The sequence below is a fragment of the Pelodiscus sinensis genome, chromosome 11, assembly GCF_052426305.1.
Source record: "Pelodiscus sinensis isolate ZL-2025 chromosome 11, ASM5242630v1, whole genome shotgun sequence".
NCBI classification, from domain to species: Eukaryota; Metazoa; Chordata; order Testudines; family Trionychidae; genus Pelodiscus; species Pelodiscus sinensis.
The window spans coordinates 27,927,431-27,939,853 of NC_143062.1; the positions used below are offsets into that span (position 1 = coordinate 27,927,431).

Here is a 12,423-nt window from a genome sequence, read left to right on the forward strand (position 1 = left end):
CTCTCACAAGCCAGTTGTTCCTTACCCCACTCTTACGTGGTTGCTGTGTGCTTGTTAGAGTTGTAAGAAGCAATATTCCCCAAGACCTAGAAGTCCCTTTCTGCTTTTGTAAACCTGATCTGTTGATGAGACCCATGTGTTGCTGTGTGGCTGGCAGTGCTGCCATGTTACCCAGGCAGAGGCATTGAACAGGAACTGTCATGCCCTGAAGCCTTTTGGATGCTGCTTTATCTGTGCAGTACAAACAGGTTGAGGAGCTCTGTAGAGCAGATGCTGAAAAACCTTGATGCTTAATCAATGCTGGTGAGGCCTGTTTACCTGCAGTTGTCAGGTATAATTGATTACGGCATTTACTGTGAATTCCTCACCTAGGACTTCTGACTCCTATATTAGACTTTAAACTAGAAAGAGAGAGTATGAGGATATTCTTTGGAGGCATTTTAAATGCTATTCTGGGACTTTTGAATTGCCTGCTGTTGTCCTTGTCAGAGAGTCTTTGTTATCTGCTGGCATTTTATGGCCTTTCTCTGTGAAGCTGATATGGCTTTTCAGAACTTTGTTTAAAGTATCATTGATGTTTCACAGCAAACTTTGCAAGTTTTCTACTTTAACTGAACTCTGCATCTATGTAACATGGGTATATTTTCTGTGTTTTCGGTTCCCTTTATTGTTGCTTATGCAAGCAGGGTCTGAATCAATGCTTCTATTATAGCCAGCTGGAATGGGAAAGAAGTTCTGCCTGTGATCATGTAAATACAGTTCACTCAGTTTGCTTAGGCTTGCTAGATATTCAACTGTTAGAATGGTGTTTTGCCCATTGTTATCAATTTGGCAGTTGTGGAGTCACAAACTGTGTTAACCATAAATGCAGGAATTGTAAGATATGGTCACCAATGCTTGCAGTTATTGGGAATGTAGAAAAGTCAGACTGTGTTTAACTCAGTTCAAAGGAGAGACTGTCAGTGTAAAGAATCTTGGATGGACAGAGACTTGACTTCCAGCTGGGGAAGGAGCTGAGTCAGCAGGCTGCATGCCCTCCAGATGTGAGTTGTAAGAATGGTTCTGTTTCTTCCCACTGTTTCAATGATGGATATAAAGAAAGATTCCATAATGAGTCTCTTTTGTATGTAAATTTACTCCAGTGGCTGCTGGAATCTTTTGTTGCTGGATTGTGCTTTGAGCCAAGAGCTGAAATCACTAGGAGCTGAGATCACTAGGTTTGGCTCAGTCAAATCCACCACAAGCCAGTAGAAGATGTGAGAAGCAGCATGAACAGCCAACAGGGTGGCGATGGAGAGGCGTGAGCAAGGGACGACCACTGGAGAAGCATGAGGAATGGCCAGCAGAGCGACAGCAACTAGGAGCAATGAATGGCCAGTAGAGCAGCACCAGAGAGACGTGAGCAGGTGGATGGCAAGTGACCAGTGGAGTGTGTGAGATGCCTCCTGCCTCCCCTGCCACTCAGAATAGGAGGTGAATTCTTCAGATGCACCACTGAACTCTGGTCTGCCCTGACCAAGTGCAGCAACTGAGTGGGGTGCAGAAAAGGGTTGGGCAGGTGAAAGAGACATCTACATTGCTGGACTTGAGACCTGAGAGGTAAAGGATATTGCCCAACCTACTTGAGCTGTGACATTTACTTGTAGTTTTGGTTATGAACTTTGTGATGTTTTCCCAAATTAATGCCACGTTACTTCTCGCCCCTTTTTTATTAGCAATTTCTTTTTTACACTCAGACTCTGTGCTTACGAGTGAGGAAGCTTTGCCTTTCAGTGGCACTCAGGGAGTTGTGTGAATTTCCCAGGTTACTGGGTGGGGGCTCGAGTCAGTTCTGTGTTGGATGGATGGAGAGGAACCCCTATTGAACCTAGCCCTTGACTGCTGCTGGAGCTACCTGGCAGAAGGTTTACACTAAGGTTATTCACTCTTAATGTGTTTTTGTTTATCTCTATTGTTTGTCTTTCGTACCAGAAGCTATTGGCCTCATAACCTCAAGTGAAGATTGAGCTTCCGGAATGCTGACCCTTAAAGAACTAGACCTGTTTCCATGAAAATGTGAAGCGGGGGGGGATAGAATTAATTTTTATATACAATTAGATTTTTTTTAACTCACTTTTGTTCATATTTTCAGTGATATATTAATGGCTTTCTAAAGGAAGGGTTGCTGAATTGGAACTTCTATGGGACACATATTGAGACACTTTGTCCCTGTGCACAAAATGAGCATGTATTTACAAATAAAGCTTTTAACCAGTGTCTCCTCTCTGGAGCCTTCCTGCTGAAGGCATCCTGATTTCTGCATGTGAGCCCAGCATTATCAAAGCTTAGCATTAGACTGTGTGTTCTTAATCAGGTAGAATAGCTCGAGTACTGGATTGGTAACTAGGAAGTGCTGAGATCTAGTCTTGTTTCTGAGTGTGGCTTAAGGCAAATCACATGACCACCCACTATCTCATTTTCATCATCTGCAAAATGGGCTAGTCAGTCATCTTCCTCACAGGGGGCATTGTAAGATATTTGTAAATCACTTTGGCTATTAAAAGCTTTCTATAGCTGTTAAGTATTATCCTGCACTCACCCAGATTTATTCAAACAGAAATATGCTCCTGCCACTAACTAGTTTAATTTCCCTTTGCTACTATTGTAGATGTGACTCTTCTCCTTGAGTCTTCAGTGAGCCCTAATCTAGCATCTATGATCTCACAGCCTGTTGCCAAGGGAATGAATTGGATGTCAGATTCAACACTCTGACTTCATTGCAGGCTCCAGTAGGAGTGGATGTGCCCACGCTTAAACAGCAAATACCAGAACCTCATTTAGAAGCTGCTTTGGATAGTAACCACCCATTCCCATTCCAGCACTTGTCCCATTATTCCCTGTGTCTTCTCCATGCTAAGTGTAGGAAAAAGGAAGTAAATTCTCAGAAAAGATGCCTTTCAGTTTAACCCATTATTCCCAGCAGCCACACACAGCATGCTTTAAATTGTTCATTTTTCCATTTGTAGAGTGTATCTGTTGATTGTCCTTCACATAAATTTTCACTTAGCAGCAGTGAAAAACATCAGTTGTGTATTTTTGTGACCATTGTCAGCAAATAAGAAACAGAAACTCTGCAACAACCCCACCCTGAGACTTGAAGTGACCAGCATTTGCAGTGTGTCCTGAAGGTCCAAAACTCATCTTTCAGACCAAAGCATGAACGTATGTATGAATGGGAGCAATTCCAAAGAGTCATTCACTGAAAAAGACTAATTCAAGGCACTATCTTCTCCAGGCCAGAATCCTCTCCTGCACCCAAACATCCTCCCAGGACCTGCATCCCATTCCCCTTCCCCAAGTAACCCAACCCCTCTGCAATCTATACCTCCGTTTCCCCTTCTCATAGGTCACAATTCCCTGCCAGACATTGCACCTCCTTTTAGTGCCCTTCCACCAGGCCAGAATCTTTTCCTGTACCCATACTCCTTCCCTGATCCTACACCCCAGTCCCGTGACCCAGGTAGGGTTGCCTGATGGTTTCAACAAAAATACCGGACACACTTGACATTACATCACAATCTACATTACGTCTTATTTAGAAAATACCAGACATTTCTATTTTCTCATTTCTATTTTCTCAATTTGTTTCCCGAACAGAAAGCTCAAATACTGGACTGTCCAGTTCAAAATGGGACACCTGGCAACCCTAAACCCAGGTCAGAATCCCCTCCTTTGCTCAAATTCCCTCAGACCTCACACCATCTCCTGCATCCCAGTTCCTTACTCCATGCACCTTTCTGCACCCAACCTCTATCCTAGGCCCCGCACCTCCTCTACAGAAAAGTATGTCCCCTGCCCACTTTCCAAAATCTAGGAGTTGCCCCCCACTGAAAATTATTGCCCATTCCCACTATATGGAAATATAGTTGAAAATATGGCTGCTGCAGTCTATGCTAGCTGAAGTTTTTAGTTGACCTTCCTCTGTTGCTCCCAGTGGAGCAGTAACCATTGGAATACTATCTAAACCAGAAATTCTCAAACTTTTTCTTTATTGATGTACCCCTTTTCAAATGCAGTGTTAATCACTGACCCCCCAGCAGAGAAACTGGTTGATTGACATATAAATATGTATGGTTAGTAATGCTTTAAGAACTAACATACGAATACTTAGTCACCAGTGGATGTGTCTGCTTCTTAGTGCAGAGTTTGTGTCTCCTTGTGTGATGCAGAGGCAGTGTGGAAGATGTCAGGTGGAGTCACGTGCACCCCAGATGCCTGCTGTCCTTTTGACCCTGCTTTCTGAAATGCTGCTGTAGCTGGGAATAGCAGTAGTGTGTCTCCTCTCCTAGCTGTGCCTGCTCATGGACTCAATGGCTGTGAGGCAGGGAGAGCTCTGAAGTGATGCTCCCCCTTTTTGGTTGTTCCCCCTCCAGTCCAGACAGCCTGGGTGGCCAAATGAGGTGATTCGGGGGCGGAGGTGCTGCTCTTTCCCCAAACCCCACCCTGCATATTGGCCTGAGTAACATGGTGTCGCTGCTCACCCACCTGAATGTTCCTCCATGCCCCCTGGCTTGAAACCTTCTTTCCCAAGCCTTACCGTGCAGGGCCAGCTCGAACCACCTGGTATCACTTGCCTCCCCCAAACATTCATCTACACCCTTCTACTTTAAAAACCTCTGGTGCTCCCTCCCTGAGTCTCACTGCACATGGCTGCTCCCCCTTGAACATTCTTCTGTGCCACCAGAGGTTGCAAAGTAACATCGGTAGAGTCCTGTGCGGATATAAAATTTGTATCCGCATCTGCAAAAATGAATTGCAGATATCCTCATTGACTTCCGCGGAGGTGGATACCTGTGGATACAAAGTGGATATTTGCAGATTTGCAGGGTTCTACATTTTGGGGTTGAGAGGGAACACTGGGCACCTCGGGCTGGCTCCATTCAGTGGTGTCTGAGGAAGGAGTATCGCCTCTGTTCTCAACTCACTTTAACGGACCATCCAGCAAATGTGTGGACCCCCTCTATGGATTCCCTCAGCCTCATGAACTCCAGCTTGGCAACCACTGCTCTAAACATCTGTAGCAACTGCTTTGTGAGCTCTGTGCCCAAATGACAGAAGGCAGCAGACATGCACATTCTCATGAGTGTTATATGAAGTCTTAATCTCTGACTTCAGTGGCTTTGGGAAGCAGGGATTTAAAATCTTTGGTAGACACTTATGGTAGAGGTCATAAAGTCTCCGTTGTCTTGCACCTTTCCCCCACCGTTCATTTTGTATTTATCTTCTGGCATGCAACAGCATATTCCTTCCTTCTAGCACACATGGGCGACACATGCTCCTTTCAGCTTCTTTAGGGTCACACATTAGGAAATTTGTTGAATGCTGGAGAGTGCGCATAGACAGGGTGGCGGTGATGGGGTTGGGGGAGAGACAAGTGATGAATCTGTCAGGTGTTAAGCAGATTTCACCTTCTAATCTCAAAGCTGTTGTCTGCAGCATTTGTCAGGGCCTCCAATGTCCTGCTCTGTTTCATCAGAAGTATCACTAGCATTCATCTAAGCTGGCAACATTTCAACAGCCATTAATCCTCTTTGTATCTTTAAACACTATGACCACTGACAAGATTCTATACACCAAGGTGTCAAAATACCTTAAGATAGCTTTGGTGTGTGTTGTCTTTTTATAGCCACAAAGCCTCTGATCCACTGACCCAGTTCTTAACCTGATGGATAAATCTGTGTTCTGGTGTTTTTGCTGCTGATGCTTAAGGTTAGCAAAGCATTTCACCTAAAATCTGATTAGTTTCAGGTTTTTCTCACTTCACTCACGTTCTTGTGTCAAGTGTTTCACATATCACTGTGAACAATGCACATTCTACTGAGGTGGTATGTAATGGGCTTCAATGTAAGCGCAAAAATTAAGCTGGCAGGGTTTTTCTCATGATGTTTCAGCTATGTCTATTTCAGAAATAGACCAAGAGGAGCTATCCGTGGGGTATTTTGAGTGTTCTGCTTTCTCTCTTGGAGGAAAGCAGACAATGTAAAAAATATGAAAACACATTGGAACCTTTCTGTATGTGGAAAATTAACCACAATTTGTTTTGAACCTTAACTTTAATGGGGAAGGGAAATTTTCAAAGCTTGTGTGTGTGTGTGAGAGCGAGATAGATCGATCTGAAGGTTGTATTTCCATATTCTCACCATCAACCCATTACTTACCTGAAGAGGGAAATCCTTTGAATTTGCATTATTTTGGTACATCTTGTTCGCATGCTAAACACAGAATCCCAAAATTGCCAGCCCCTAATACTAAATCATAAATCAGGCCCCCAAAACTCGAGATTTAGAAAAAAATAATGCATTTTAGATTCTCTTCCTGTTGGGTTCATGTGGATCACATTATCAAACTTTTTTCTGTACCACAAAAGTTGGAATTGCAGGAATTTTTTTTTAATGGCACCTCAATTACTCTTGTAGCCGCTTGCCTCCAGGAGATAGGGCTTTTAAGTGGAACATTAAACATCACGAGACTCATGATTAAAATAATAAGTTGCAACTCTGATCCTGCATGGGATGTTTTCTGAGCATATTTTTACATAGGCTTGCTCTTCTTTCTTAATGTATGGTTCTTTACGCGATACGTGTGTATCTCTGTTGGGGCTAAGCAACACCACACTTCGCCCAGCTTCAGGCACCAGCAGTACCCATGGTCATGGGGGACCTGGTGAAGCTGTTGCCTAGTGTAATGTGGGCAAGGTGACTCTGCATTTTCACATGGCTGCCTATTCTGAGCTTTCTGGACAGTCAGAAAGTCCTGGGTTAATTTTAGCCATTGGAATGTTCTGTTGCAATGTGGTAGCACATCAGCACAGGATCACATTGGGAGGAGTCAAACTATGACAGCAAGTTTTGCAGATGTAGATTGGATGTGAGGGACTCAAAAGTATTCTCATTGGGAGAAGAACCTGAAAGTGTAACCACCCCTGCTCAGTAAGAGGCAGTTGGGTGGAATTGGTTCTTATTAAATGATCTGAAGAACTGGTCTGAAATTAACAAATTGAAATTCAGTGAGGACAAATGAAAAGTACTACACTTAGGGGGGGAAAAAAGAATTAGCTTCAAACTGGGAAATAACTGACTAGTCAGAAGTACTCCTGAAAAGGATCTGAGGGTTATAGCGGATTAATGAATAAGTCAACAATATGATACAGTTTCAAAAATGGCTGATATTCTGCGTGTATTACATACAATGCTCCTACATTAATTGCTCTGTTTTACTCAGCAATGGTGAGTCCTCAGCTGGAGTACTGGGTCTAGTTTTGAGTGCCATATTTTAAGAAATTGCGAACAAATTGGAGATAGTTCAGAGGGAGAACAACACAAATGATCAAGGGTTTAGAATAGTTGGCCTATAAGGGAAGATTATAAATCTGATCATATTCACTGTTGAGAAAAGAAATATGAAGGGAGACTGGATAAATCTTCAGTTATGTTGCGGGCTGTTATAAAGAGGAAGGTGAGCAATTGTTCTCCATGTACACTGAAGGTAGGACAAGAAGTAATGGATTTAATCTTCAGAAAAGGAGATTTAAATTAGATATTAGGGAAAACTTTCCAACTGTATGAGTATTTAAGCTCTTGAATAGGCTTCCAAGGGTTATGGAATTCCCATCATTGGAGTTTTTAATAACAGGTTGAAAAAATACCTGTCAGGCATGGTCTACCCTAAGTTTACTTGGTCCTGTTTCAATACAGGGAGCTGAACTAGATGACCTCGCAAGATTCCTTTCAGCCCTACATTTGTATGGTTCTACGTATGTAATAAATCTGAAACAAGGACAGAAGTGAATGAGCAACCACTTTGTTTTGCTCTCCCATTTGGCTCAGGGTAGGATTGAAGTGTATGAGCAGTCCCGAAGAGGAAGAGTGCCAAACGGAGGGGAAATCTTTTTAACACTTCTATTTGCTAAGCTAGCCCAGATTTTTTGTCCTTTTGGAAGCACTTAACAGTGTTGATCCATAACACAGGAAGCATGGGAAACAATGTCTTCCCAATATGAAAAAGAGGAGTAACCCAAAAGAAAACAGAGATATCTAGATTAGTGGGAAGGGGATTTATAAAAAACTGTGCTTAGATTTCCTGCCTCCCATTTCAAATATGGCATTTTAAATTCCTTTCTGAGTCTCCTATGCCCCCCTTTCCATTATACTCTCCCTTGACACCCACATTAGACTTGCCAGGCTATCTGGTATGTGGTCTGGCAGGACCGTCATATTGTCCTCCTCCTGATCACTGAGGTTTAAGTACCTCGCCCCATCTGAATTCTCACTTGCCTATCTCCCAACCAAGTTGAGAGCTAAAGTGATATCTTGTGGTTCCATGCCTCAATACTTCTGTCCATGCTTCAGAATCACATCCAGTGTTGCCCTGGGGCTCAGGCTGGAACTTGATGCAGCAGTGGTATCATCCATATTTCTACTTCCTCTGTCACAATAAAATCATGGTGCTAAACACTTCCTCTCTTTCAAACCATGCAAAGGCCCTTGCACAAGTACTTTAATTCTACTGTCCTACCAGCAAACAACTCTGTTCGCTGCTTTTTCCTTCCTTAGGCCAGGTCTACGCTATTGGAGAAAGTTGACCTAAGATACGCAACTGCAGCAACAAGAATAGCATTGCTGGAGTCAACATACCTTAAGTCAAATTTCTGCAGCATCCCCATTCCAGGAAGTTGACCGGAAATTTTCCCATTGACTTCCCTTTCTCCTTGCATCTTGGTAGAGTAGTGGGGTTGATGGGGGTGCCATCAGTGGTCCATTTAGCAGGTCCTTACTACACCCACTAAATCAAACCCTGGAAGATCGATCTCCAGAGCTTTGATTCTTGAGGTAAATGAAGACAAGCCCTTAGATGGGTTAAATGCCATTTTCATGCTGGGCTTCACATACAACATATTTGTTCATGTTTTCCTCTCTTGCGGCTGTTTCACTGCACATTGCTTCTGGTGAATGGAGTCTGATGGCATTATTTCTTGTTGCCAGAAAAATGCTTATTTTTCCAACCTTTCTCTTTCTCTCTCCCTCATTTTGATCTCTCAAATCCAGACCCTTTGAGAAATCAGGTGGTATGAAATATGAATATTGCTTGGGAAGTAATTGGAGAATCAGTGAGACTTAGGAAACTCAGAGAGAATAACACTCATACCTACCTTTTCACATTGTTTCATTTTCAATGGCAAATTTAATTAATTGGCACATAGCTCTTGTAGGTTCGTATATGAATAAGCAACAACAGGGAGTTGGAAGTCAGAGGAAATGTTTACAGGGCAGAGAAAAAGGCTCCATTAAACTCCTTTGATATTGAAAGAAATAAAAAGGGTTTTTCAGCATAGAAGTTTGATTGTGGTGTAACAAATGAGCAAACAAAGACATTCAGGACAGCTCGCTAGCAAAACTCATTTTGGATTGATTATTTATTTGTCAGCTGTAAGAGTGATTGAGGTAAAAATTGGTGAAAACTAATTCCTTCCTGTAGTTTGTGTGTTTTATTTGAATGCAGATATGTCTAGAAATGACACTTAAATACCTTTCAACTGAACACTGCATAAACCTTTCATTAAATTAAGCCTGAAGACTTTGGTGGAAGAGAAACTGAGACACACAGATGATGATTTGGCATAGTCTGTCTCTTCTAACCACTGAACAATACTTGCAGTCTCTTGATATGGAGGACCACAGTTGCAATCACAGGAGAAAAAGTTGGAAGGAAGAGAATTGTGTTTAACATAAAATGACAAAATAAGGTGAAAGGAGAGCAGCACAGATGGGCCTGAAGGTGAATGTCTGTCCTTACCTGCAACACCATTTTGGTTGGTTCTTGTATAAGTGTGCACCTACTCGATTAGTTTACATCTGGCTCAAGGAATTTTCCTTAAGCAAGTTTCATGGACAGTGTGGTTGAAATATAAAATTCATTCTCTTGTTGGGCTCAGTCATTAAACTGCAGCTTTCCAGAGCAATTTAAAAAACAAACAAACTAAAAACCAAGTAGCACTGGAAATTCCTGTTGGAAAAGAAATTTGGATGAAATAACACAAGCTGAATATTGGCCAAGGGGCCTACCCTTGCTCACATGAGGTGTCTTTAGCAGTGTGCCTCAAGTTTGTTGCATTGTTATGATCTGTTAAAAAGTACAGATGTTCTTTCATATTCATATTTTATATTGGTGGAGTCTTAAGTTGTTTTGTTGCAGAATGTGGTGCCTGCCGAGTGAAAAATAATTGTTGTTTATTATGGAAGACAATTACATCACAGGATAGGGTATAAAAAAAAGCAGAATCTTGAGTGATGAGCAATATTTGCTTTGTTTCAGAATGCTGAAATCTACAAGCTGACATCAGAACAATTCCATGAGACAGCCACTAATGCAGAGAACCACATAAAGTAAGAAGTCATTTCTGTTCTTTTCAACCTTTTTGTTTGCATTTATAGAACTCTGTATGCATAGCCCCTAGATAGTTACATAAATGAAGTGTAATGTTCCCTCAGATTAAGTATTTAAAGGCCTGAACAGTTGTAAATTCTCTTTGTACTAACTTTAAAAGAGACATTTTAGGGTCAAAGTGTGAAATTTTTTTGAAAGTAAAAATAGAAGAAGATGCAGATGGGGTCTGGAAAACACAAATTGGATTAGACTGTTTTTCAAGATTTTTAGAATCGCAATGAAAAGTATTTTTGGCTTACATTTAAACTATCTGCCACAGTGATTGCAACCCAGACATTGTAGCGCTGGGCTAATGTATAAAAACAGAAAAGTGAAACTTTTTTTTCATTGTCCAGCCCAGAGGAATGTAAAAAGTAAATAGCATAAATGGTGACACCTTAGTAACACTAAAATCTGTTTTTATAATCTTGTGTGGGTGACACAGATTAAATGTATTTTCTGAAATATGATTTTAATCTTGACTCAGAGTCCTTTAATAATGTGTCCATATTCTAGTGCATTTCATATCTAATTTCTCTATTTTTCTGTGCCAGTAGCATTTTCCAGATCATTGTTCCACATGCACTAAAAGCTAAGAAAAAATATGTTTTTGAGGTTTCTTTGCCATTCATGAGCCCATAGCAATTATACTGTTAAGAGCACCATTTGTACCTCAGTTTGCTACAACAAACAACTGGCCAAAATGCAATAATCCAGAGTAACAACATATGCAATCCAGATGGATTAGGGCCAGACTGCATGATATTGAACTGCATAAATAGATTATATTGGGGTATGTAAGTGGGGTCACAGAATATTGTATTCTTTTTCTTAATGATGACTAGCTGCCAAAGCATCACATATCCTATTCTAATTCTGCACTAGAGCTTGGGCAGTTTGGTTGCTGCAAAAGCTCATGTGCAGTGTACTCATGAAATCAAGGCGCTGACACATCCCAGATACTTTCAGAAAACTCTTAGTAAAATTTAAATGATGAAAATAAAATAAAAAAATGTAGATGTGGTAATCAAGATGTGACCATTTGTTCTTCAACTTCTGTGGAGCAGAGAGAATATTTTGAGTGTGCTTCCAGAATTGTGTTGCCAGTTGGTGAGAGTACATGTGACAGGGATATAATATAAATAACGAATTCTTAGAGGAGATTAAGACCCCAGATGATATCCTGTATTTGTTATCATCAGTTATGTATCAAACCTGTTTTTAAAACACCCTTCAGTTGGATTCCTTTGAGGTTTATTTGACCTCCTCTGTTCTTTGCAAGATGGAGACCTGCAGCATGTTACCATCTGGTGATGCAGCCATTCATCGAAATGTAAACAGCTGAGATCAATACAAAGGTTAATGATGTCCTGAAATTTAGCAAGGATGTTCTAGAGTTTGTATCCCTTCCCCTTCTCTTTGTGCTCCTAAGAGCAGCCAGTGTAAGTTTTCCTACTTGTCTTTTCTTGTAATATTTCTTGTTGGAAGAGTTAGCACAATTTGGCCACTATAAATGGAGACTTTCCTTGGGTTCACTTAGGTGGCAGCTGTCCCTAGACCAGGTCTCTTCTTGGCCACAGTTTACCTGTTTTGAAGTTCACATTATCGTCTTCAAAAGATGTGCTTGAAGAGCCATGTGCTTGAAGCCTTGATTATTGGGAAAGAATAGGCTGCAGGACTGGTAAACGTGAGGGAGGAAGAGTTCCTCATTTCATTTACCTCTTCAGAATGCAGCTTATTAGAGTATCTCAAGCAATTTTGCCCTACATCATGGGCTCTGTTCTTAAATACACCATCCAAGGGTTGCTGGTGCCACATTGTAATCATAGTCATAGAATCATAGAACTGGAAGGGACCTCGAGATCATCAAGTCCAGTCCCCTGCCCTCACGGCAGGACCAAGCACCATCTAGACCATCCCTGATAGTTGTTTATTTAACTTGCTCTTAAATAATAATAAAAT

At 41.5% G+C, this 12,423-nt stretch overlaps 1 protein-coding gene across 4 annotated transcripts in view; it reads left to right on the plus strand.

Moving 5' to 3' along the window:
- The window catches only part of CHCHD6 (coiled-coil-helix-coiled-coil-helix domain containing 6), a 183,542-nt gene that overhangs the window by 96,399 nt on the left and 74,720 nt on the right, over positions 1 to 12,423 (plus strand). For all 4 annotated transcript variants that reach the window (XM_006120208.5, XM_089781217.1, XM_089781216.1 and 1 more), the window contains exon 6: positions 10,351 to 10,421. In XM_006120208.5, the coding sequence (XP_006120270.2) occupies positions 10,351 to 10,421 (71 nt within the window). The remainder of the gene's footprint in view (positions 1 to 10,350; positions 10,422 to 12,423) is intronic.